Source organism: Xenopus laevis, chromosome 4L (genome assembly GCF_017654675.1).
Source record: "Xenopus laevis strain J_2021 chromosome 4L, Xenopus_laevis_v10.1, whole genome shotgun sequence".
Taxonomy (NCBI): domain Eukaryota; kingdom Metazoa; phylum Chordata; class Amphibia; order Anura; family Pipidae; genus Xenopus; species Xenopus laevis.
Genome location: NC_054377.1, coordinates 136,083,026 through 136,109,941, shown reverse-complemented (window position 1 = coordinate 136,109,941; position 26,916 = coordinate 136,083,026). Strand labels below are relative to the sequence as shown.

Sequence of the window (26,916 nt, the reverse complement as noted above, 5' to 3'; positions counted from 1 at the left end):
GATCAGAAGCTCTTTTGACTTTTTGAACATATTATTCTGGCTCTGCGGTGCTCCGTTCCTCAACATTGGTTTTTCTATGACCCCATCTAATAAACAAACAGGGTCAGACTGGGGGGCCCGGGGCCCACCGGGACCGCTGTCCAGGGCCCCCTCCGCCCCCCCGGCCCCCTACTGTTAGGCGCTGCTCAGGAGAACACACATGAATGTGCACCGGCGCGCATGCAAGAAGCAACAGCCGCGCATGCACAAACAGCCCTGCCCCCTACTGTTAGGAGCCGCTCAGGAGAACACAGTTGAATGCGCACCAGCGCGCCTGCACGAACAGCAGCCACGCATTTGCAAACATCGCTGTTTTTTTTCCGGTGCCATTTCAAATTTGCTTTGTGGGAAAAGCTCAGGTTTTCATGATTTTTTAGTAAATTTTCCCCGAAATCTGCAAATTTTTCATAGTTTTCACCTGAAAGCTCCAAAAACATCGTGAAATTGCCCCAAACCCCCGACACAACCAAAAATCAATGGGACTGTTCCCATAGACTTTTATGCAACCTCGACAGGTTTGAGATGCCGTGTTTTTATATTCTGGATTTTTAGCAGTCGGGGTTTAATAAATTCTGAAAAATTTTTGATTTTTTTAAAAGTCTGATTTTATAAAAAATTAACAACATTTTCAGGTATTCAGAGCTTAGTAAATAACCCCCTTAATGTTTTGATTGGCTTTGGCAAGTATCATACTGAGTTATGCCTATTCCCTTATTTTCCTTCAGTGTAGGGTATGGGGACTTTTTTTTATAGAGTAACCGTAAAATATGGCCCCTGCAGGGTGCAGGCTGGGACACCTATGTGCCTCTCCCACCCTACCAATGAATACAGTTATAAATAATGCCGGTGGTGCTGCATTTATTAGGGGATTCTCTTTTAGCATGCTGACATAGTTACATATAAGTGGTTTATTTATAAGCCATAAGAGTTATTTGTTGCAAACAATATTATAGGGGTGAACAGTACGCCCCTTAGTGCTCTGCCTGCCCCTCTGATTCGCCTAATGCAGACCGCATTTGATTATGTGCTCCGGAACTATATGCATAATACCTCTTTAAGGCCTTTTTTGCACTTTGTCCACTGCTTGGAGCATTGTAAATAACCCCTTATAGGTATGAGTTAAAGTTTTTTTGTTTCCATCTCTACCAGGTACCTTTGCTGTTGTGTGTGCCATGACTGGAGGTGTAACAGAAACCCTAGTCCCCGAAGAAAACATGCTGATTGGAAACAACGCTACATTCTATGATACTGTGGCAAGGGATAATTTGAGAGTTGAAGTTGCAACCGCATTAGCATTCCTAGTAGGGCTAATCCAGGTAAGAGAGGGTCTGCTGTTTCTGGTGGAACGGCTGTTTGAAGACACAGTTAACAAGAGGGTATCGGAAGTTAAAGTTGTAAGGAATCTTATTAAACAGAGCAAATTGTAAATGATGTATAATCTCTAAACAGCTGAGAAATGGGTGGCAATATAATCAAATTCTAACAAGTTTTACTTATATTAGATTCCTTCCCTAGCAATAAATCTGTCCCTCCCTTGCTGGATAATAAAGTCTAAAGCCAGTTTTGCAGTGCTGGTTTCCTAACCTGTCTCATTCATATTTAAATATCGATTAAGCATCTGTCTTTGATGTTCCAAGTGTTAAAGGGGTGGCTCACCTTTAAGTTATTCTTTTCATATGTTATAAAATCACTAATTCTAAGTAACTTTTCAATTTGTTGTCATTATTTCTTTTTTTTAATTTTTTTTTTATAGTTTTTGAATTATTCGCCTTCTTTTTCTGACTCCTTCCAGCATTCAAATGGGGGTCACTGACCCCATCTAAAAAACAAATGCTCTGTAAGGTGACACATGTATTGTTATTTCTACTGAATATTTCTATTCAGGCTTCTCCAATTCATATTCCAGTCTCTTATTTAAGTTAATGCATGGTTGCTAGGGTAATTTGGACCGTTGCACGCAGATGGCTGAGACTGCAACCTGGAGAGCTGCTGAATAAAAAGCTAAATAACTCAAAATAACAACATATACATTTACAACATGTATAACCAGTTGGCCTAGAGGCTGGTTAGGATAAGATATTTGAAGAAAATCTATTTACTGCCTTGGATATTGCAGTTTTTGCTTAGTATGATTCTTGTGCACAATGGCCTCATATATCTGCAAGACTTGTATCTCATTTCACATAGACCCTTTTCATATATAAAATTGGGTGTCCCTGTAGTTGCATTGAACAGCACTAAACATTGGGTTTCATGACCCCTTCAATGACTGGGCCCCCTACATGTGTACCAACATTTATCCCTGTTAATTTGTTCCCTGTTTATCTGTAACTTTGTTTTGTGATAATGGGACTTTAACATATTAAATAACAAAGTGGTGTGGTGGACTTAAATGTTAAAACATCTGCCTTAAATTAAGCTATATTATATATTTAGGAAAACAAGGACTGCAAAACACAATGTAGCACTAGCGAATTGTACGTCAACCTCATTGTGACTCCCTATTCTCTTTCCTTCACAGATTGCTCTGGGTCTTCTACAATTTGGATTTGTTGTTATTTATCTGTCTGACCCACTCATAAGCGGATACACTACAGCTTCTGCAGTTCATGTGCTGGTGGCACAACTGAAATACCTCCTTGGCATTAAACTGAGCCAGAAAACAGAGTTGTTCTCACTAATTAATGTAGGTTGATGATTTTGTTCCATTTTATTTTTATAATATATTTAGATTTTATATAATAACTACATTGGAAGACCTAGATCCTTGATACAAAACTGCAGTGCATGAAACCTAAGGTCCTAGTGCAAAATCTAAGCCCAGTCCCTCCATTGCAAGCCAAAACATCTATAACCTTAATCATAAGTAGGGATGCACAGTATCCAGGATTCAGTTTGGGATTCGGCCAGGATTCGGCCTTTTTCAGCAGGATTCGGCCGAATCCTTGTTTCAGGCTGAACCAAATCCTAATTTGCATATGTAAATTAGGGGCATGTAAGATTCAGGTATTCGGCCGAATCCCAAATAGTGGATTCGGTGCATCCCTAATGATAAGGTTAGTTTTAGAACCCCTACCCTCAGTACCCACCACCCGTTCTACATTCTATCTCCTTTGCTAAATAATGTCCATCAAAACTCCAGAAGTTGCATTATTTGTTCCTGAATGCCAAAATTCTTTATGACTAGTAGATATTTCCTCCACAGACCTTGATGAATCTCTCCTCAAGCATCACAGAGACAAGCATCGGCACAGTTATTACCAGCCTTATCGCCATTGTGGTTCTATTGATTATGAAGTTTCTGAATGAAAAACTATTTTCCAGGTTTATTATCCCAATCCCTATTGAACTGATATTGGTAAGAATAAAAAAAAAGTACAAATATGTATATTTGCATTTCATTATTTTTCACTACTTACTTTCAAAAACACTTTGAAATGCTGGAAAATAGATAAGGCATACATGTCAACATTTGTCTTTAAATCGGGAAACAAATATAATTTAGATGTTTTGTAAGCTGAGAGGTCCTCCTCCATAATATTTGATTGTTCTCCTATTCAAAGATGAACGTTTGCATGATGTATGCACAAGGATGTGATTAAAGGGGTGTAACTGGTCATGAATATGATGGACCTATTGTAAGGGATTTCTACGGAGAAGAAGATGGTGAAGGTGTGAGTCCTTCAGACGAGGACTGGTATCGTGCCTACAGGTAGAAAGGTTAGGAACAAGATCAGGGTGATGAGGGCGAAGGGTCAGGGTCTGGCAGGATAGGAACGGTGCAGGCAAAGAATTGAGAACTGGAACAGGACCAAGAATAGCGCAAAAGCAGGACTAGAGTAGGGAACAGGAACAGGTCAGGGCAAGACAAGGTGGAGACAGAAGCTAGAGTGAGGGAAATGTCACAGTGTTTATGTGCAAAGGCCAATGGTCAAGCATAGGAAGTAATGAGGACTCATCTTATATAGGACAGAGTCAGTCCTGATTGGTTGACCCTACCCAAGCAATAAGGCTGCTGGGTGATGTATAAAGGTCAGGGAAACAGTTGGAAGGGAGAATAAAAGGTAAAAGCGCACTTGCTGACTGCTCTCCTGGCCCATTGTTTAGGGAGAGCAACCAACAACTGGAAGATCCTGGTTTTGAACCCCAGCAAAGCCTTACACCCATAACCAACCACACCATCCAATTTCCAGAAAGAAAGCTGCTGTAGGTAAATTGAAGAGAGTTTTTGTGCTCACAGTAAGTGTTGTAAGGTGAACACAGATTTGGGTTTACTACGAATAAACATACCTATTCCTAGGATATAACAATTCCTCCTAGGAATTAGCACACTTGGTTATCTGGGGAACCACTCTACAGAATACATTTACTAACTACAAAAGATTTTACCCTTTGGCATCAGGGATACATGGAGATAATAATTAATTCTCAAGCTGATGTACATCTTAAATGAGTGTTGTATTTAGTGGTAGGCATTTGGAAAGGAGAAGCAAAATAAAGTGTTGAATATAAAATTATGGTGGGTGCTGGGTAAAAAATGAAATACAGAAGATATTGGTTGGAACGGAAACAAGAAGGTGAAGAGCAGAGCAAGATATTAAAAAATAATTAAATAAGACAAAAAAGGTAAGGAGGAGAGGTGCCAGGGTCCCATATTTTTGGGATGTTATCTTATATTTAAGACTGAATTAAAGAGAAGAGCAGTTACTCCAGAGATATTGGCCAATAATTTCACCAATCAATCAAGAGATGCAGGTTTATGTTTGTGACTTTTTTAGCTCATAGTCTCCACTGGAATATCATATGGTGTTGGACTACAGGACCTGTTTGGCATTGAAAATGTTGGTGACATTCCTGTTGGGTGAGTTGATTTTTGATATAAAATATTAATCACAATGGGGCTCATTTATAAACACTTGGCAAATTTGCATCTAGGCAGTTACCCATAGCAACCAATGAAAGCTTTGCTTTGCTCAACCTGCAGGTGGCTGAAGAAAGCCAGTTACTAATTGGTCACTATGGATTACTGCCCAGGTGCAAATTTGCCTATTGCTTAAAAATGAGCCCCAGTGTGTTCCATTCCATGTTTCCTACCATTTTGGTCAAGGGTTTAGATATATACAGTAGAAGCAGCTGTGGTGTAGAAAACAGAATCATCGTTAATAATGGGCTACAGGAACCACAACCTGTTCTTTCAAATGCACCTGGACCAAAGAACACCTTAGCTCACAACATTATAATCACTTGTTGGTTTAAAATTTAAACAGTACTTTAAAAAAAAAAGATGTGTGAGTTTATGGCATAATTATTATTATGGGCTGGATAAAATGCAGCCTCATATTGATGAGCCAACACATATTCTGAGCTGAGTTCACCAAATTTCTGGTTAAATTTGTATGTTTGGCACAGATTATAATTGTTACCAATTCCATATCTTTGCTTAGATTGAAGGCTCCAGTATTGCCTAACATCAACTACTTTGAAGACATTATTGGAAATGCATTTGCTATTGCTATAGTAGGATATGCCATAACTATATCTCTAGGGAAGGTTTTTGCATCAAAACATGGATATAAAGTGGACACCAATCAGGTACAGAAGACCTTGTACTGCTATTTTCATCCGTGAGTAGCACTTTAGCTATCTGCAGGTCTGGGCTATCGAAATTATGGCACTCACAGTATTTGTAAAATGTTTGGGCAATGGCCATTAAAATTTAGTGGGTACTAAGGGCAGGCAACTAAATTTAGTGTGAATTTCTGCCTGCAATATCTTGTAGGTGTTACCAATATATTTCATATGTTACCAAGACATAATAGTTGCCAGGAACAACTAACTAGTATATACCTACTCGGAGTTAAGAGGGGTCCATATAGATTAAGGTTTGACCAGTGATTTTTTTTTTTGAATTTTAATTTCAGGAGCTGGTAGCCCTTGGCTGTAGTAACTTCATTGGAAGCTTCTTTCATTGTTTTGCAACAAGTGCCTCACTTTCTCGCTCTCTTGTTCAAGAAAGCACAGGAGGAAACAGCCAGGTGTGTTTATACTATTTGCTGTTCTCGACCTACAGTAGACATATCACAAAATCTATAGTGATGGGGGAATCTGTGCTGTTTTGCTTTGCCGAAAAACGGTGAAAAATTTGCGAAACACATTGAAGTCAGTGGGCATCAAAATAATTTTGATGCAAGCGTCAATTTTTATACGTGCGACTATTTTTTGCAAATATATTAAAGTCAGTGGGCATCCGAATAATTTTGTTGCTCGACAATTTTATGCGCGCGAATTTTTTTGTAGCGGATTTTCGCTGCAGTTTCACAAATTTATTCGCCAGTGTTGAAACGCAGAAATTCGCCGCAAATTCGTGTCTGCAGAATTTATTCACCCATCACTACAAATCTACCCTTTGCCTTGTTTTTGTTTTTGCTAGGACCTGGGGGTTTCTGAATAAGGGGTCTTTCCGTAATTTGGATCGCTATACCTTAAAGGGATACTGTCATGGGAAAAAATTTTTTTTTTCAAAATGAATCAATTATTAGTGCTGCTCCAGCAGAATTCTGCACTGAAATCCATTTCTCAAAAGAGCAAACAGATTTTTTTATATTCAATTTTGAAATCTGACATGGGGCTAGACATATTGTCAAGTTCCCAGCTGCCCCAAGTCATGTGACTTGTGCTCTGATAAACTTCAATCACTCTTTACTGCTGTACTGCAAGTTGGAGTGATATCACCCCCTCCCTTTTTTCCCCCAGCAGCCAAACAAAAGAACAATGGGAAGGTAACCAGATAGCAGCTCCCTAACACAAGATAACAGCTGCCTGGTATATCTAAAGGTGGCCATACATGGATAGATCCGCTCGTTTGGCGATGTCGCCAAACGAGCGGATCTCCCTCCGATATGCCCACCTTGAGGTGGGCAATATCGGGCTGATCCGATCATGGGCCCTAGGGCCCAACGATCGGATCCTAGCGATCGTAAACGGGTGGTCGGATCGCGGGACCGCATCAATGAACAGATGCAGCCGCGATCCAACGGGATTTTTAATCCCATCTGATCGAGATCTGGCCCGGGGAAGCCCGTCGGGGGCCCCCATACATGGGCCAATAAGCTGCCAACTCGGTCTGTCGGCAGCTTTTATCGGCCCGTGTATGGCCACCTTTAGAACAGCACTCAATAGTAAAAACCCATGTCCCACTGAGACACATTCAGTTACATTGAGAAGGAAAAACAGCAGCCTGCCAAAAAGCATTTCTCTTTAAAGTGCAGGCACAAGTCACATGACCAGGGGCAGCTGGGAAATTGACAAAATGTCTAGCCCCATGTCAGATTTCAAAATTGAATATAAAAAAATCTGTTTGCTCTTTTGAGAAATGGATTTCAGTGCAGAATTCTGCTGGAGCAGCACTATTAACGGATTCATTTTGAAAAAAATTTTTTTTCCCATGACAGTACTAAAAAATCATTTAAACCCAATACAATTTTTTTGTCTCCTATAAGGATTAATTATATCTTAGTTGGGATCAAGTATGAGGTACTGAGAATAAGGAAATTATATCTCATCCACAGGGTGTACTAATAGAGCCGCAGGGAAAAACATTACACATTTAACAATGTTACTAAGCAAGCAAATTTCCTATAGTACCTCAGGACTATTTGTATCTGGGTTTAATATCCAGAGTAACCAAATGTCAATAAATTTGTCTTGACATCCCGAGCTATGTATGTTTCCTTTTAAAATGGCAAAGCCGCATTAACCAGCACTTTCCTAGCCTCTATGGTAGGTGCCAGTGGTCTGTTCCATTTGAGAATTATCATTTTTTTGGCGCAGTATAAAAGGGTTTGAAGGAACACTCTCCTTGGAAAAGTCATGCCCAGTAATTAACCCCAGTAGAGCAGCTGTTGGGGTAGGTCCGACTTGAAGCACCATGACTTTTGAGATAAAAGCAAAAACCTGTGTCCAATAGTCTTGCAACACAGGACATTGTCATGTGGAACCAATTTCCAGTTTCTGATCCACATCTAGGGCAGGTTTTAGACCTATCTGGGTTCACCAAATTGAGCCTCTCTGGTGTCATGTAAATGCGATGAAGAAATTTAACTTAACTGAAACAGGTTTATTTTACGTGTATTCGATAAATTCGATTTTCTGAACCCTGTTTTTCTCCTGCGATATTTCTATTTGTAGATTTCAAGTGCTGTGGCTTCACTGGTCATCTTTATCTTTATCCTGAGGGCTGGGGAGCTTTTTCAAGACCTACCAAAGGTAATTAAAGCAATATGGTTATGATATGATACTGTAGATACAGTATGACTAACAATAAATATTATTTGGATTCATGAGCAGTGAAAATGATACCTTCATTGGTTGGACCATTTAATGACCTAACATGATATGTTCCAATTTGTCATACTATTTAAACAATGTGGGAGGCATTGACTAAAAAAACAGATCCCAGTGCAGGCCACTATTAAGATTGGTTGTTGTCTTCTATGCCCATTCAACGTTCAGTGGTGCTGCAGTTCTTGCTCTTTCTCAAATTCAAACACAGTAATTCACTTCAAACATTTATTAGGCAAAATCACCACAGCAATAAATACAATTTTGTGCAATAATGAATATCGACATATAAATATTCACTCATATCATACCACAAGGCAGTGTCTTCCCCCTGTCCAGTGTTGATTCCGGGGCTGCTGCCGCCTGAGGCATCAGCCCAGATGCCGCCCCTCCTGTCCTGCTCTGCACTTAAAAATCAGTGTCAGAGTGGGTCCAAGGGGGGCAGCATCGCTAGTGCATTGAGCGCATTAGAGCTCTCTGCACTAGCGAAACAAAATTTCTGGGTTAAAACCTGGAGATTCGGCTCTTAAAGTTGCAAGGGCTTGGGTTTTTGCTGCCCATTGTAACTGGCTCTCACCTTGCCTCATGGCAGGAGCAGCCCTGCATAGCTCATGTCAGCACTCCCTCCTGATGCGTTTCGCCCAATGGAAGTCATCTCCTCCTGTTCTTCTTAGAGTGGTCCTGATAGGTTTCCTGCTGTATTCTGCCTTCCCTATGCTCCCTGTGTGTGCCATACTCTGCTTGCCCTATACTCCATGTGTGTGCCATATACTGCCTGCCTAATCTGCCTGATACTCTGCTTGCCCTATACTCCATGTGTGTGCCATATACTGCCTGCCTAATCTGCCTGATACTCTGCCTGCCCTATGCTCTCTGTGTGTGTGCCATACTCTGCCTGGCCTATGCTCCCTGTGTGTCCCATACTTTTCTTGCCCTATGCTACTTGTGTGTGCCATTCTCTGCTTGCCCTATGCTCCCTGTGTGTGCCATACTCTGCCTGTGTGTGCCATACTCTACCTGCCCTATTCTCCCTGTGTGTACCATACTCTTCCTGTTATATGCTTCCTGTGTGTGCCATACTCTGCCTGCCTTAAGCTTCCTTTGTGGGCTATACTCTGCCTGCGCTATGCTCCCTGTGTGTGTCATCCTCTGCCTGCCCTATGCTTTCTGTGTGTGCCATACTCTACCTGCCCTATACTCCATGTGTGTGCCATACTCTGCCTGTGTGTGCCATACTCTGCCTGCCCTATACTCTGCCTGTTTGTCTCATACTCTGCCTGCGCTATGCTCCCTGTGTGTGTCATACTATGTCTGCCCTATGCTCCTTGTGTGTGCCATACTATGCCTGTTATATGCTCCTTATGTGCGCCATACTCTACCTGCCCTATACTCCATGTGTGCGCCATACTCTGCCTGTGTGTGCCATACTCTGCCTGCCCTATACTCTGCCTGTTTGTCTCATACTCTGCCTGCGCTATGCTCCCTGTGTGTGTCATACTATGTCTGCCCTATGCTCCTTATGTGTGCCATACTCTGCCTGCCCTATTCTCCCTGTGTGTGCCATACTCTGCCTGCCCTATGCTCCCTGTGTGTGCCATACTCTATTTGCCCTATGCTCCTTTTGTGTGCCCTACTGTACCTGCCCTATACTCCATGCGTGCGCCATACTCTGCCTGTGTGTGCCATACTCTGCCTGTCCTATGCTCCTTATGTGTGCCATACTCTGCCTGCCCTATGCTACCTGTGTGTGCCATACTCTGCCTGACCTATGCTCCCTGTGTGTGCCATACTGTACTGTAGTAAGCACTAACCATATGATTTTTGGTCTGCTACCATCATTCATGTGGATATGGGTGTGGTCTAAAAAGTGGTCAACACTGGCTTCCATTATCGGCCCTCCACAATGGAGACCTAAAAAATTCCGTCCCTTTGTACCACCGAAATGTAACAGCACTGGTCTAGGTCAAAGCTGCCCATGTTTCAAAACCTTATGAGCCACACATTTGTTGCTAAACATAGCCACTCTAATAAACAAAATTCTCCCATAACTGTTGTTACAGGCTGTATTATCTGCAATTGTTGTGGTCAACGTGAAGGGGATGTTCAAACAATTCCTGGACATTCCGTTGCTATGGAAAACCAACAAAGTTGATTTGGTAACACTATAATATGAAATGATAAGATGATCTGGAGAACATAAAAGAGTGTAACTAAAGGGTTTATACGGCTTGTAATCATACCCAGACTAAGTAACTTATTGGGACCCCAAGACAGGACAGATGTACTGACAACGAGTGTCGCTATATACATTTAATGAATGCTGCAAATTCACACAACAACTGAATCCATTTTAGTATGACCACAACTGTAGTTGTGTTTGTAAATGAGCACGTATCTAGTTTTTCGTGATTTCCATAGGGGTCATATAAGACTGCAAGTGCAGTGTGCAAAGTGCAATTTTGGGGCAAGCTGCCATGTGTTTATACCCACAATTTTAGATGGGGTCAGTGAACCCCATTTGAATTTGTATTTGTCAGCATTATAAGTTTGTAATTTAAAACCAAGTCCCCTAGCAACCAATGTGACAGAGTAGCAAGACCATTGTGCACTTAACCTTAGCTCAGGAGCTCTAGTGGGTAGTGATGGGCGAATCTGTGTAGTTTTGCTTCACTGAAAATTTTCCAAATTTACAGCGAAATTAGCAAAATGGTGCTTTCGCGTCAATGAAATTTTGACAAGCGACAATTTTGATGCGAGCTGATAGTTTTTTGGGATTTTTCACCAGCGAATTGTTGCTGCAGTTTTCGTGAATTAATTTGCATGCAGCGAAACGTGGAAATTCACCGCAAATTTCTGTCTGCCAAATTTATTGGCCCATCACTACTAATGGGAAAGCAGGGAGCTTTTATGCCCCAGCCAACAAACATACACCTGTGAATAATTACCTTCCTACACTATTAGCATTTTAAGTTTGTAGTGCATTTAAAATCAAGTCCCCCAGTAGACAATGTGACTGAGTAATAAAACCATGGTGTATTTCTCATTAATTTAGGGGCTATAGTGAAAAATCAAGGAGCCCCAGCCAATTAACATACATCTATGAGTAATTCCCTGTTTTAAAGGCTGAATGGCAGATATAGGCATTATTTGGCTACAATTTGTACACGAAACACAGAAAGAAATCGCCAGCGCTCGGTCTAACCCACATTCTGGAGTTGACCAGCTGCTATAAACGATAAAAAGGCAATATTTATACACAAAGAGAAAATTTGCCAGCGCACGGTTTGCTTTTGAAAATAATTATTACAAAAAACAAGGTGTTAGTACCACACTTTGGGCAAAATATGTAAGTTCACGTGTTCTACACTAGGGGGCACATTTACTATGGGTCGAATATCGAGGGTTAATTAACCCTCGATATTCGACCGTCAAAATAAAATCCTTCGACTTCGAATATCGAAGTAGAAGGATTTACCACATTTCCTTTGTTCGATCGATCGTAGGAAAAATAGTTGGATCGAACGATTCGAAGGATTTTAATCCATCGATCGAACGATTTTCCTTCAATCAAAAAAAGCTAAGGAAGCCTATGGGGACCTTTCCCATAGGCTAACATTGGTGCTCGGTAGGTTTTAGGTGGCGAAGTAGATGGTCGAAGTTTTTTTTAAAGAGACAGTACTTCGAAGTCGAAGGTCGAAGTAGCCAAAAAAAACGTTCGAAATTCAAAGTATTTTTCCTTCTATTCATTCACTCAAGCTAAGTAAATGTGCCCCTATTTGTAGTGCATTTAAAATAATAATAATAAAATAGACAAGTTTGGGAACCCAATATCAATTTCAATGTGTTTATCTCTTGAAGCTTATCTGGCTGGTGACTTTCTTTGCAACAATCCTATTAAACATGGTCATGGGGCTGGCTGTCTCTGTTGCATTCTCCCTGCTTACTGTCATCTTCCGGACACAAGTGTGAGTATTGACATTTAATAAGTTATATTAACACATAAAAACTGTGTTTTTTTTGTTTTTTTATAGCCGTGTGCTCTACGTGGAACATTACGACAGTGTCTTTGTTATTACAGATCTGACTACTCAATCCTGGGTCAGGTGAATGAAATGGGCATTTACAGAGATGTGGCTAAATACCAGCAGGTAAAATAACCAAGTGATCCAAGTGAGTCTCTGTAAAGATAAAATATACATGCACAGAATCTCACAATAAAGCATTTGTGGTGCAAATTCACCACAATATATAAACATCAATAAACAATTTCATAGCATAATACACCACATGGCTGTGTCTCCCCCCTGTCTGCATAGCTTGTGTTAGCCACTCCCTCCTGACGCGTTTTGCACCATTGGGCGCTTCATCAGAAGCCTACTTTCTTCTGTAAACAAAGCAGGAATAGTGTTGATTCCAAAATCCCTCGCATTCTCCATTCGATGTGTCGAAGAACCCCTGTGCTAATTGGTTGCAATGTTTTGAAACCTAAAGATGGCCATACATAAGCCAGTTGTTTTATGTAATCCAGAAATTTCCAATCAAACAGTCATTGGGACATATTTTTTAAAGTGTGAATTTTCTCTTTGTCTAACATCGCCAAAGTTCTTCATAGAACACATCTCATATTTATAAAATATACAGGTAAGTTCTTGCGAGAGGTGATGTTGATAACGAGATGCAAAAGTGGCTGCTCTATCTTTGTAATGCAAGTTCACTAGCCTGAACCTGGAGAAATATCTCCAGAATTCATTCTGGAGATGTAGATTATTATTGTTCTTGGTGAAAATATGCAAAGAGTCAAAATTCATCTGTTAATAAATATGCCCCAGGTTGTAGGCCCCCATAAAGGTGGACGTGAGAAGAACAGCATCCTTCAGCCACATCAGAAAAGTCAGAGGCTGTTAACTAATCATGTTAATTATCTTTATTTATTCTCTTTCCATTTATTATCCCTAAGGGTAAGGGCAGACGCGAAGATTCGGAGAGATTTAGTCGCCCGGCGATTAAATTGCTTCTTCTTCGGGGCAACTAATCTCCCCAAACTGCCCCCCGCCATTTTGAATCTAAATCGCCATTTTCCGAAGGCGCCCAAAGTTTCCTCGTGAGGCAACTTCGGGCGACTTCAGAAAATGAAGCACACCGATTGCTATCCTGCCGGCGATTTACACTCTAGAGGCAGTTCAGGTAGACTAGTCGCCCACGAAGAAGAGGAGATTTGTTGATGGGCGACTAATCTCCCTGAGTCTGAGCGTGTGTCTCTGCTCTTGTATCTTTGATGTCCCTCTTGTATCTATTAGCAAGCATGTAATGTAGATGTGACAATGGATTTCAGCAATTATTATTGTCCACAAATATTGTTGATTCAATTGACATTATTCTTGTTTTTCAGGCCAAGGAACTTGCTGGGATAAAAATCTTCCATTCTTCTTCCAGCGTCTATTTTGCCAATGCAGAACTTTATATGAAGGCTCTAAACAGAAAGGTACATAATGGGCAATAAACAGAGGCATATTGTCAATGAGATTGGAATTTGGCATCAAATTCTCATTAAATAGCCTATTCCCCATTTTGCCAGTGCCCAAGTTGGCTTCTGTTTACTGATCCTGCTCAAGCGTATATCCTGCCTTTGAAATCCTGGTTTTTGACTCCTGCCTGACCTTCGAGTTCCTGCCGCCTGCCTTGAACCCTTTGCCTGTTTCTTGACTATGTCTTCTCTAATCCTTGCTGGTACTTCATTTACAGACTTGTTTCTAGTTACGCCCTTTTCCTTGTTGGTTTCCGCAGGAGAAAGCCTGGGCCCCAAAAGGGCATCGATAGTATACTATATAGTATAGTAAATAAAGGTATCTTTATTACACATAATTAGACCATACAAATGTAACTTACAAAGTTTAAAACAATATTTTAAGCACGTGTTACCACCCAGACCCCCAAAATCTTAGCCAGACGGTGCTGTGTGGCTGCGGAGCCCAGGGTGGTGTGGGGACCCTAGGCAGCCCCCAGTCAGATGCTTTGTGTTGGCATAAAAAAATTGTTGCGCACGCATGAGCTCACAGCTTAGAGGGAACATTGATGGAGATCCAATTTATGGAAAGAACTCTTATCCAGAAAACCACAGGTCTGGAGAATTCTGGATAACAGGTCTCATACTTGTACAGTACTTAAATGCATAATTAAAATAGCTGTTACACTTTATAAAATTGAGTTCACCAGGATCACACCAGGCAAAAGCCTAGTATGCCATGGTCCTCTATTGGGTAAAAATGAGCTAGAATGACATGGCTCAAAGAATGTGGTAGGCTCATTCTTGCCAACAAATAGCCAAGCAGAAAAGTAGCTGTAACTTGAATATTGTCAAAAAAACGATCATCATTGGTTGCTATCCTACTGTCCGACATCCAAAGTATTATATGATCAGCTTGCATCACATGATCTTTGCATATCATTATTGTGAACAAACGTATAAATGTCTTTATACATATTTTTGGATATTTTGTATAAACCTGAAACTTGTAGTTTTAAGACAATTTACATGTATGTGTTACATCTTCTGCACAGTGTGGCATGAATATTGAAAGGCTAATTGAGAAGAGGAGGAAGGCCATTAAAAAACAAAAGAAGAATCAGGAAAAGGCCACCAAGAAAGCTAAGAAAGAGAAGGAGCAACCCCAGGAGGCAAGTTTCTGGACTAGGCAACCAGCAACCATGTCCTTATTGGAAATTGATTTTCTCCAGGATTCCATGATGAACTTTCTGTTAGGCTATCCCATTAATACCTATGACATAAAGCCCAAATATCCAAAGCTGATACATTTTCTACCTTTATTAATAAACATATTATCATTGTTACCAACACTTTTTGTCATCCTAAAAGTCCCCAGCCATAGGGCTATGATTACATCTACCCTGTATTTAAACCTCCATATCCAAATGCTAAATAAATCCCCTTTCACTTTTGGAATATATGTAAGACTTGTCCATTCCTCATACATAAAATCAGTATATAAATATTCTCCTGATAAATCACACAAACTAAGCCATACTGAAATGCCTATTCCTCTCAAAATCCATCATATAATTCCACACTCTTGCACCTCTTTAACTGTTCATCCTCTGGCCCAACTGACTTCTACAACTGCTACCACTACTATTTAGAATAATATTCAAATTATTTTTTATTACCTTCAAATTTGTCCACAAACTTGCCTCATTTTATATTGCTGCTTCATTCTTATGGATGTCACCCTTTCCCAGTCATTAATAGTGATGGCCGAATTTCTCCAGTTTCGATTCGCCGAAAAATGAGAGAATTTCCAGCGAAAACTTGTCGGCGAATTTTCACGGTAATTTCACAAAATTATTCACCGGTGCCGAAAATGCGGAAATTCGCCGCAAATTCGCGCCTGGTGAATAAATTCGCCCCTCACTAGTGATTTTTTTTTTTATTTGTGGTAACTGGTATAATTAATTGTATGTAAATGTTAACACGTACAAATAATCCCTTATACTGCCTTCTACAGGTTACAGGCCGGGTCAACATTGGCTTTGATGGTCTTCAGTTAGAAAGTCCACCAAATGAAACACAACAGGTAAGAGACTAAGATGATCTAACATTTCTTAGCTTCTTCATTTCAGTTATACAGGTATGAGACCTTTTATCCGGAATGCTCCAGATAACAGATCTTTCTGTAATTTGGATCTCCATAACTTAAGTCTATTAGAAAATCTGAGTTTGGATCAAGAAGTACAAGGTACTGTTTTATTATTACAGAGAAAAAGGAAATTATTTTTAAGAATTTTGGTTATTTGGATAAAAGTCGACTTTTCCGTAATTTGGCGTTTTCTGGATAACAGGTTTCCAGATAATGGATCCCATACCTGTACTGCCCCTTTTTTAATCTAGGCATATTAGGTTGTGCTGACTAGTATTCATTAGTTACACAACACATTGTAAACCTTTATAATACACAAATTACATCAATATCCTGTAAATCATATCCTTATAGGCCGTGCTCAGTGATGTCATTGGTTATAATCGGAGCTAAGTGATGTCATTTCTGTCACATGACCCACTGAAACTTGTGTATTATAATAAATAAAGTACCCCCTGTTGCAAAATATGAGGATATTAGAAGTCACCTCGGAGTTCCATGACCTGTATAAAAAGACGAGGCCGAAGACTTTCGGGGTAATGTAATAAAAGGCACTAAGTTTGCCCAGGAGCAGTGACCCATAGCAACTAATCAGCAAGTAGGATTTACTAGTCACCTGTTTAAAAGAAAACTTCTTATTGGTTGCTATAGGTTACTGCTCCTGGGCAAACTTAGTGCCTTTTATTACATTTGGGGGTTTGTGTATTAATATGGTCATGGAACTCTTCAGAGGGGGTACTTTATTAACTATATAAATTACATATTGTTCTGCCCAACAGAAACCCATCATGCACATTGGGGAAGAAAGTCAGCAGCATTTTAAGACAATAGTTTCTGGTTAAGTTCTGGGAGCCACTGCAGCTTCTGTTCCCATTAGGGCCATTTCCACCTTTTGCAGTTTCTAAAAGTAGATAACGCAAGCATTAAACAATTAGAATGATATTGAAATGATCCTTTTTATCCCCTAAAAGACAAAAGAAAATGAAACAGTAGATGGTGCAGTGGTTGCCATTCCGGAAGGTGATGCAAATGAGGAGAAGGTGGAGGTGATCACACTTCAGTCACTAGGCTTGGAGAAACCCAGCTTCCATTCACTTATACTGGATTTTTCAGCATTTAACTTTGTGGACACGGCCTGCATAAAAGTATTTAAAAAGGTAAAAAAAAAAGTAATAATGATAATAAGTTTACAGATCTGTTATTTATCACCACTAATGACATAATAACGTAGTAACATAGTAAGTAAGGTTGACACACGTTCATCAAGTTCAACCTTTTAACTTTTTTTTTTGACCTGCCTAACTGCCAGTTAATCCAGAGGAAGGCAGAAAACCTCACCTGAAGCCTCGCCAATTTGCCTCAGAGGGGGACAAAATTCCTTCTTGACTCCTAAACAGGGCCGGACTGGCAATCTGTGGGTTCTGGCAAATGCCAGAGGGGCTGCTGTAAGGTCCCATTGAAAGTCAGTATTTAGTGGGCTGGTGGGGGCTGTTTGGGCCTCCGTGTACCTGAAATGCCAGTCCCTGGATCAACTTGTACTATGAGCTATCTCCCATAACCCTGTATTCCCTCACTTGCTAAACACCATCCAACCCCTTCTTAAAGCTATCTAATGTATCAGCCTGTACCACTGATTCAGGGAGACAATTCCACATCTTCACAGCTCTCACTGTAACAAACCCCTTCCCAATATTTAGGCGGAACCTCTTTTCTTCTAATCGGAATGGGTGACCTCGTGTCAGCTGGAAAGACCTACTGGTAAATAAAGCATTAGAGAGATTATTATATGATCCCCTTATATATTTATACATAGTTATCATATCTCCCCTTAAGCGCCTCTTCTCCAGCGTGAACATCCCCAATTTGGCCAGTCTTTCCTCATAGCTAAGATTTTCAATACCTTTTACCAGCTTAGTTGCCCTTCTCTGTACCCTCTCTAATACAATAATGTCCTGTTTAAGTGATGGAGACCAAAACTGTACGGCATATTCTAGCCATTTGGTATATCTTTATATTAAGGCTCGAAGTGAAAGCTCAAAAAATTAGGGGTCTGCTATCTGGAGACCTGATTTAGAATTAAAATTTAAAAACAGATAATGGTTTCAACAAAATTAGAAGTGGATCCAGTGGGGCGCCCCTCGTGCGAGGGGTAACGTTGGAACCTTATAATAGACTTTGTTTATACTCTGGTGCCTATGCCTCAATGCAGAGATTTTGCAGAATAACAAAGATACTGGATATATTGAATAGTGAAGCTTCAGTGGTTTTTCTCTTTCAGATTTTTAATGATTTTGCTGAAATTGAAGTGAATGTTTTTCTGACATGCTGCAATGGTAAGCACGCTTCGGATATGAAGGGTCTCTTCCTGCCTTTTCTGTTAAATTGCACAAGTGCACCTATTTACAACTGGAAACCCCAAACCTGTCTCCACCCCTGAACCCGGCAGTACAGGTATGGGATCTATTATCCAGAAACCCTTTATCCAGCAAGCCATCTCCAAAAAACTCTATTCTAGTCCAATTTTTAAAAAGTATTTCCCTTTTCTCTGTTATAATAAAATAGTACCTTGTACTGGATCCAAACTAAAATATAATTAGGGAGCAAAACCAGCCTATTGGGTTTATTTAATGTTTAAATGATTTCTAGTAGACTTAAGGTATGAAGATCCAAAATACAGAAAGATCTGATATGCAGAAAATCCCTGATCAGTAGCATTCTGGATAATAGGTCCCATACCTGCAATTACAGGGTTCCCAAACTGGGTTGCGTCAATAGGCATAGCCGAATTGTGCCAAAAAAAATCAAGAGGTGATGCCATTTTAAATGCTAGCTGTGACTTGCCTTGTTTTAATTCACTGGAGAGTGCTATGAATCCCTGCTACCTAACAGTCAATGAAAAAAACAAAAATTTACTTTTAAATGGGAAAGTACTCTGATTTACACTTATTCATAAGTTGGATGTTTGTTCTTTTTAACTACTATATGAGTAGGATCTGCATACCTCCCAACTGTCCTATTTTTCGCTGGACAGTCTTGATTTTGACAGCTCAACCAGCAGTCCCAGATTGTGACTGAAATGTCCCGACTTTCTTTTTGATCTCCTGCATTGAACAGCCAGAAAAAGATGCAAAGTTTCTAAAACTTAATTGGCTTTTGGCAGAGAGCCCAGAATAAGTGTCAGGTGCACTTAGATACATTTGTTACCATTTAAGATCAGCAAAGAAACCATTTAAGATAAGCAGGTCTATTGGGGGAAACTGTGGCTTGCAGCTTAAAGGGCAATTCACCTTCATTAGCAAAACTGTAATGACACGTAAAACCTGACTCTAAAACCCCCAGTAATGTGTTCAAACTTTCCATAACCTGCTAAGCGTGGCAAAACTTTTTGTCCTTCTTTCTATTTTCAAAATGTTGGGAGGTTTGGGATCTGGCATACTCAGAGGCCTGAAATGTTGCATTTCGTTCGATTTCTAGGAAACCGCATTCTCAGTGGCCATAGTGTGCGGTTCTGCTGAACTCTAATAAATAATAACTTTTGCCTTCATGTTTCACTGTCATATTTACTCACCTGTTTTCTAACCCCCAGCTACGGTGATGAATGGATTAGAGCAAGGAAACTTCTTTAATGACACGATTAGAAAGTCCTGTGTCTTTAATTCAGTTCATGATGCAGTTACACATCTAACAGGGGACAGAGATATCTTTGTGCAGGTGAGTTGGGCCAAGCCCATACTTTCCTGGTTATAACTAGGGAGGAGCCCATGGTATGTGCAGAATAAAGGATAGAACTATTCAATATAGTAATCTGTAAGCGACCATAGTCATTATTTATTGGGTCTCTATGGGGGTTGTTAGAGCCTCTTTGTACCTGTAATACCTGGGCCTTTTTTTCAATCACATTTCAGACCTTCTTGTAAGATAAATTAAGACTCATCTACTAATGCCCTGGATGCAAGTACAAAAGCACTAACGGATGCGAAACCGCGCCCCCATTAGTGCTAATTTACATAGCTCCAGTGCTTTTGCTGCACATTGCGCCAGATTAAAGATCTTGTGCAAAGTGCAGGGGCACAAAGGGGTTGTTCAACTTTGAGATACATTTAAGTATGATGTACAGTGATACAATTGGTTCTCATTTTCTGATATTTGTGTTTTTTGAATTATTTAGCTTTTTATTCAGCAGCTCTCCAGTGTGCACTTTCAGCAATCTGGTTGCTAGGGTCCAAATTACCCTAGCAACCAAACATTGATTTGAATAAGAGACTGGACTATGAATAAGAGAGGCCTGAATAGACAGATGAGTACTTAAAGGAGAATTCAACCTGTGGGGAAAAAAGCCCCTACCCCCCACACCAGGTAGACCCCCTCCCTCCTCCCCCAGGCTAACTACCCCCTTCCCCGGGGAAATGCCCCATACTCCATACTTACCCCTCGCTGCAGATTCTTCCAGTGGAGTTCAACTCATCCATCTTGTGCGTCCTCGGTAAGCCGAGGGGTAAGTATGGAGTATGGGGCATTTCCCTGGGGGGGGTAGTTAGCCTGGTGGAGGGGGGGTCTACCTGGGGTGGGGGGTATGGGTTTTGACCCCACAGGTTGAATTCTCCTTTAAAAGTAGCAACAACAATACATCTGTAGCCTTACAAAGCATTTCTTTTTTTAGATAGGGTCAGTGACCCCTATTTGAAAGCTGCAAAGAGTCAGAAGAAGAAGGCCAACAAAGTATAATAAAAAATAAATAATGAAGACAAATTGGAAAGTTGCTAAGAACTTGCCATTCCATAACATACTTAAAACATACCTCCCAACTGTCCCGTTTTCAGTGGGACAGTCCTGCTGTTGACAGCTCAACCCGCAGTCCCACGTTTGCACTGAACAGCCAGAAAAAGAAACAAAGTTTCTAACTTAATTGGCTTTTGGCAGAGAGCCCAGAACAGCCACCAGGTGCAACTAAGATACTTTGCAACAATTCTGAGAGAAGCAAATAAGTAATTGTAACAATTTAGATAAACAGGTTTCTTGGGAAAAGTTAGACACGCAGCTTAAAGGGCAATTCACCTTCATTAGCAAAACTGTAATAACTGAAAGAAACTACAGAAATATGTTCAAACTTTCATAACCTGACAAATTTTGTAAAATGAACATGGTACTTTTCACCATGCTTTTCCACGCAAAATTTCCAGGATGTTGGGAGGTATGCTTAAAGTTCACTGAAAGGTGAACCACCCCTTTAATGCTTGCTTTAGGCAGCCAGTAAGTGGACTATGCACCCAACAGTGCTCTCTAACATAGGCATACCTATGTGCCACCCTAAGCCACCCAGCATGAACACAGCCATATTGCATACAGGCAGGGCTGGGGGAAGAACTGGTCTTTGCAATCTATTCACAGCTAAAATCTGACTTTTAAAAAAATCGCAAATTTTTCGAAATTTATTAAACCCCGAGGATGGAATCTGAAAATCCGGCATCTCAGATCTGTTGAGGTTGCATATAAGTCAATGGGAGAAGTCTCAATGATTTTTTGATGTGTGCTGGGTTTCGTGCAATACCCCGACGTTTTCAGAGTTTTTTCAGGTGAAAAATCCGAAAAATCGTGAAAATCTGATTTTTTCCCGCAAAGCGAGTTTTCGGGAAAATGTAATCATAAATAATTGTCAAAAAACCGCAAGCGGTTTTGATCAGACTTTTGTAGCAAAAAATATTGAGGTAAATTCGGACTTTGATAAATAACCCCCTAAGTGTGGGGCAACAATACAAACAACGTGCTGGTTTGGACCTGTTTATTTTGTATTTTGCATCATGCCCTGTACATAGTAATCGACACATCTGGTCTCTGAAGAAGAAAACTAGGGAAAGTTTATCTTTTCAAATATTGAGCATTTGGGGACTTGTGTTGAGCTCTAATCAAGAAGTCTTCCATGAGGATTATAGATGCCTTAGCTATGACATTTATATGTATGGCATCTATTGTACCTTTAGCTCTATAGTAAAGAGCAGACTTGAATCATTTCTATGCCACAATCATCCTCATTCTCTCTACTTGTGCAGCTTTTCCAATTTGTTATGCCTTGGAAGTAGACTAGAGCCATTGCCACCTTATAGACTGTAGCAACATTGCAGCAGACCCTTTCCAATGTCTTTAATTCTTTTCTCCATGTTATATCTGAATGATGGTAGTTTCTCCACCAGCAATGTATGTTTCACTTACTCAACTGCTGCTACACCTACCACCAAAAGAAACCAGTCCCATGCACAACCTTCTCTAACATTATATTGTTGTATAATTTTTCCATCTGTTTTGGTCCATGCAGAACAACCAATTCTTTGATATCTACTACATGAGTAAAGGATAGGTTTTTTTTCCATATAATTCTAAAGCCACACTGACCACATCAACAGATACCAAAAATAAATTATAGAGAATCGTTGCTGCCAAATCTTACAGTACGTTAGGCACTTGGACTCCCAAGGGTTCTTCTCTATTATAAACCTCCTGATATTAATACAAACCTTTGCAGGCCCAGACGTGTACAACTAAAACACCAATATTGTACTAATATGTTTCCAAACATAAGGACCCTATGGACACAGAGCTGTCGATCTGTGTAGAAATGTGTGTAGAAACAGTTAATACCACTCTGATACAAAAGCTAAATCTATAGTGGTCTATATGTGTATTTTTGGTGTTTATAGTCAATATGAAAATAAATGTACTTTTATTTCAGGATGAGCCTGATACACATCTCTAATTTTTACACCTGGTCAACTGAATGAAGCACAGAAAACTTGACTCAACAGAAGCACAAAGGATAGGATTTCATCCTCGGCTAGTTGGCCTTTTTTCCTCCAGGTACAATCCAGATAGAGCTGCCCCCTACAGTCCATATGTGCCAACAGATGTCAGGTGTCATCAGATTTTAACAACTAACATGATATAGCAGGAATAAAGCTGGCATTAAGTTAGTGTTTGGATATTTATTTAATAGCAACCTATTCTATTATATAGACCTATTATAGGCTTAGCTGGCCATACCTTGAGGTAGAGTCCTGCCTGGGTCCATTTTTTGGAACCCGTATCCGACCCGTACCCGCAATCCGTACCCGCATTCTTACCCGCTTGGATCTGCTGCCCGACTGGCAAGTAGCTTATCTGCAACCCGGATCCACAACTCAGCTGACCATCAAGAATCAGGAAATTCTGTCATTGTAAACCGGAAGTGACATCATCGAAAGTAGGCGTTACCAGAAAAAAGTAGTAAAAATCGCTATTGAGAAGACCTGCGGCCCGACCCGCAAACCCACAGACCCCACGACCCGTGTCTATACCCAAACTTCTACCCGCAACCCACAGGTTTTTGTGGGTACCCGACCCACTGCAGGACTCTACCTTGAGGACAATTAGGACATGGGGGCATTTTCCTGTACAGACAACTAGTGAGAAATTACATACATTGTGCATATTCACTAAAAGGGCATATACGAGAAATTCACTGTGACAGCTTTTGTATAGATAAAGGAGTTTCTTTAAAACATCAGAGGAGGAGTCAGCAGCGGTTTTTTGGTAAGCTTTAGGGTACAAGTACATTTTGGCTTTTATGTATTAACACAAAATTAAATTTATATGGAGCACAGCAGTATATCCTCATTAAATATAGTGATTCTATGTACACACATGCCACAACAGTAGCAATAGACTTTGTTAGAAGTCTGATAAACACTGAAAAACGAATGGCCCCCAGGTCACAGGCAAGCAAAGAAGCGTGCAAAGGTCAGCTAAACCCATCACATATTATGATTATATACTGTGGGCATACCAACATTAATAAGCTGCATAACCTCAAAGCAGCAGTGTAGCCAAGCTGTAGAGCCTTGAATTCTCTACTACAAGTGTCCTCAACCTTGTTTACCCGTTAGCCACATCCACATGTATAAAAAGGTGGGGAGCAACACAAGCATGAAAAAAAGTTCCAGGGGGTTCCAAATAAGGACTGTGATTAGCTATTGGGTAGTTATTAGGTGGACTGGCAGACTACAGGAGACTCTGTTTGTCAGTACACCTTTTTTTATGTAACCAAAACTTTCCTCCAAGCCTGAAATGCAAATATAAACAATTGCTTTGAGGCCACTGAGAGCAACATCCAAGGGGTTGGTGAGCAGCATGTTGCTCAAGAACCACTGGTTGGGGATCACTGTTCTACCACATCCCCTACATCCCTCACCAGTAAAACCACCCAAGTCAACCACAGCACCTACAGACATCAACAATTTTCCTATCTCCAGGTGGGATGAAAAGTTATACATAATCTATATATAATATATAACATATAACAGACCACAAAGGAAATCTGAAGACTTTGGGAACAGGACCGGCTTCTGTCATGGGTGCCCCGAGGCCGATTCACGTCGCAGGGTCATAGCACCCGCCAACTTTGCACTGCAGGGTCCTAGCACCCCCCAACTTTGTGCCGCAGGTTCCTAGTGCCCACCATTTTCAAATGCTTAGAATGCTGTTGGGCGCATGCCGCCCCTACAGTCTTGCCACCCTAGGCCCAGGCCGTTGTGGCCTCGCCATAAATCTGGGTCTGTATGGGAATGTTTATGATGAAGGCTCCTTAGGGTAATGGCACACAAGTTTGTACAGGTGTTTTTGCACCATTTCATTAGAGAGTGAAGAGAATCATTGGTGGAAATCAAGCAGTTGAAAGTCATTTTTGAAGCATAGAAAAAACATGGTAGATAAAACAACCAACAACACACTCTGTGCTCTTTCCCTGAAGACTGCAGTTTGCCCATAGCTGGAATAAGGGTTCCACATTAACTTGTTTTGATGAGTACAATGACTTGCAACCCAAATGAGACATCACACTTTGAAATTATTAATGTTTACCGCTTTCATTTATTATTTACTTACATGCCCGATATGTTCAAACCTTTTCTGCTCTTTATTCCTTGTTCTCATTGTGTTCTGCTGTTACAATCTAAGGGGCAGATTTATCATGGGTCGAAGTGAATTCGAGGGAATTTTCGAAGTAAAATAATTAGAAATTCAAAGTAATTTTTTTGGATACCTCGACCATCGAATAGGATACTACGACTTCGAATTTAATTTGAATTTGTTTCAAAGTAAAATAGTTTGAATATTCTATAATCGAAGTACTGTCTCTTTAAAAAAACTTTGACTTCAATACTTTACCAAATTAAACCTGCCGAAGTGCTATGTTAGCCTATGGGGACCTTCTACATAATTTTTCTACGTTTTTTGAAGTCGAAGTAAAATCGTTCGATCGTACAATAAAATTGTTTGATCGAATGATTTTACTTTGACTGCAGAATACCCAAATTCGATGAAAAAAGTTAGAATTCGATATTCGAATTTGAAGTATTTAAATTCGATGGTCGAATTTCAAAGTATTTTTTACTTCGAAATTCGATCCTTGATAAATCTGCCCCTAAGTGTTTCACCTGCAAAATAAAGTCATAGATTTAATTGCATGTATTGTCTACTGACAGTACTGCGGTAAATAAAAAAAACATATATTTGTCCTTATTTGGCATTATTCTCTTTTAAAGAGAACATTATTCTGCAGAATTGTACTTTGTACAAGGGAATATTTATTGTTATGCTAATGCTCTTTGTACAGGCCATGCCCTCTGCAGCTATGCTTGGAGTTCTCTCATCACTGGACAATGGCTATGCCTCACTGAATTCTGAATGCCTGTTGGGTCACTATAACACACATAGGGGCCAAATCATTAACTTCGAGTGAAGGAATAGAAGAAAAAAAACTTCGAATTTCGAAGTGTTTTTTTGGCTACTTCGACCATCGAATGGGCTACTTCGACCTTCGACTACGACTTTGAATTGAAGGATTCGAACTAAAAATCGTTCGACTATTCGACCATTCGATAGTCGAAGTACTGTCTCTTTAAGAAAAAACTTTGACCCCCTAGTTCGCCACCTAAAAGCTACCGAACCCAATGTTAGCCTATGGGGAAGGCTTGGCTAAGTTTTTTTGGTCGAAGGATAATCGTTCAATTCGAAGGATTTAATCGTTCGATCGAACGATTATTCCTTCGATCGTACGATCACAGTATTTGCGCAAAATCCTTCGACTTCCATATTCGAAGGATTTTCATTCCCAGTCCAGGGCCGGAACTAGGGGTAGGCAGAAGAGGCCTTTGTGAAATATTCGGCTGAATAGCGAACCGAATCCGAACCATAATTTGCATATGCAAATCAGTGAGGAAAAGTCACATGATTTTAAGGATTCGGATTTGATTCGGCCAGGCACAAGGATTCGGCTGAATCCGAATCCTGTGAAAATGGCCGAATCCTTGCCGAATACCGAACCAAAGTCTGGATTCGGTGCATACCTAAAAAAAATTCTGTTCATTAAATGAGTACATTTGGGTTTACTTACATTGCAGGTTACGGCTAATGGTAACAATAGTACACAGCTGCCTGTTCCATCTGTTCCTATACATAAGATAAGCTGCAAACAAAAATAGTTTATGTAAAGGAGAATTTAACCCTTTAGCAAAAAAAGCCGTACCTCCCACCACACGTAGACCCCCCTCCCTTCCTCCCCCCAGCCTAACTGCCCCCTGGGGAAATGCCCCAAACTTTTTACTTACCCCTTGGCACAGATACAGGCATTGGAGTTCATCACAGCCATTTTCTGGGTCTTCGTGTCTTCTTTCAGGACTTTGGCAATTTCCGTCCATTCCGGTGCATGCGCAGTTGTCGCAAAACTGCTCATGCGCCGATTTGCTGGTCTCCATCTCAGCTTACCGAAGACCCGGAAGATGGCCGCCTGGAACTGCGATGTCTGAATCTGCGTTGAGGGGTATGTAAAAAGTAAGGGGCATTTCACAGCTTTATAACT

The 26,916-nt window shown here is 40.5% G+C and overlaps 1 protein-coding gene across 3 annotated transcripts in view; it reads left to right on the top strand.

Moving 5' to 3' along the window:
* LOC108713584 (solute carrier family 26 member 6) overlaps positions 1-22,994 on the top strand; it is a 31,344-nt gene extending 8,350 nt beyond the window's left edge. For 2 of the 3 annotated variants that reach the window (XM_041590845.1, XM_041590846.1), the window contains exons 6-22: positions 1,189-1,355; positions 2,561-2,725; positions 3,245-3,397; positions 4,818-4,900; positions 5,484-5,631; positions 5,961-6,074; positions 8,227-8,304; positions 10,440-10,535; positions 12,238-12,344; positions 12,458-12,527; positions 13,769-13,861; positions 14,938-15,054; positions 15,900-15,968; positions 17,003-17,188; positions 18,310-18,364; positions 19,618-19,742; positions 22,756-22,994. In XM_041590845.1, coding sequence (XP_041446779.1) covers positions 1,189-1,355; positions 2,561-2,725; positions 3,245-3,397; positions 4,818-4,900; positions 5,484-5,631; positions 5,961-6,074; positions 8,227-8,304; positions 10,440-10,535; positions 12,238-12,344; positions 12,458-12,527; positions 13,769-13,861; positions 14,938-15,054; positions 15,900-15,968; positions 17,003-17,188; positions 18,310-18,364; positions 19,618-19,742; positions 22,756-22,779 — 1,850 coding nt within the window. In that variant the 3' untranslated portion in view covers positions 22,780-22,994. The remainder of the gene's footprint in view (positions 1-1,188; positions 1,356-2,560; positions 2,726-3,244; positions 3,398-4,817; positions 4,901-5,483; positions 5,632-5,960; positions 6,075-8,226; positions 8,305-10,439; positions 10,536-12,237; positions 12,345-12,457; positions 12,528-13,768; positions 13,862-14,937; positions 15,055-15,899; positions 15,969-17,002; positions 17,189-18,309; positions 18,365-19,617; positions 19,743-22,755) is intronic. The other variant, XM_041590847.1, reaches the window with a different exon arrangement.
* Positions 22,995-26,916: the final 3,922 nt, after the last annotated feature.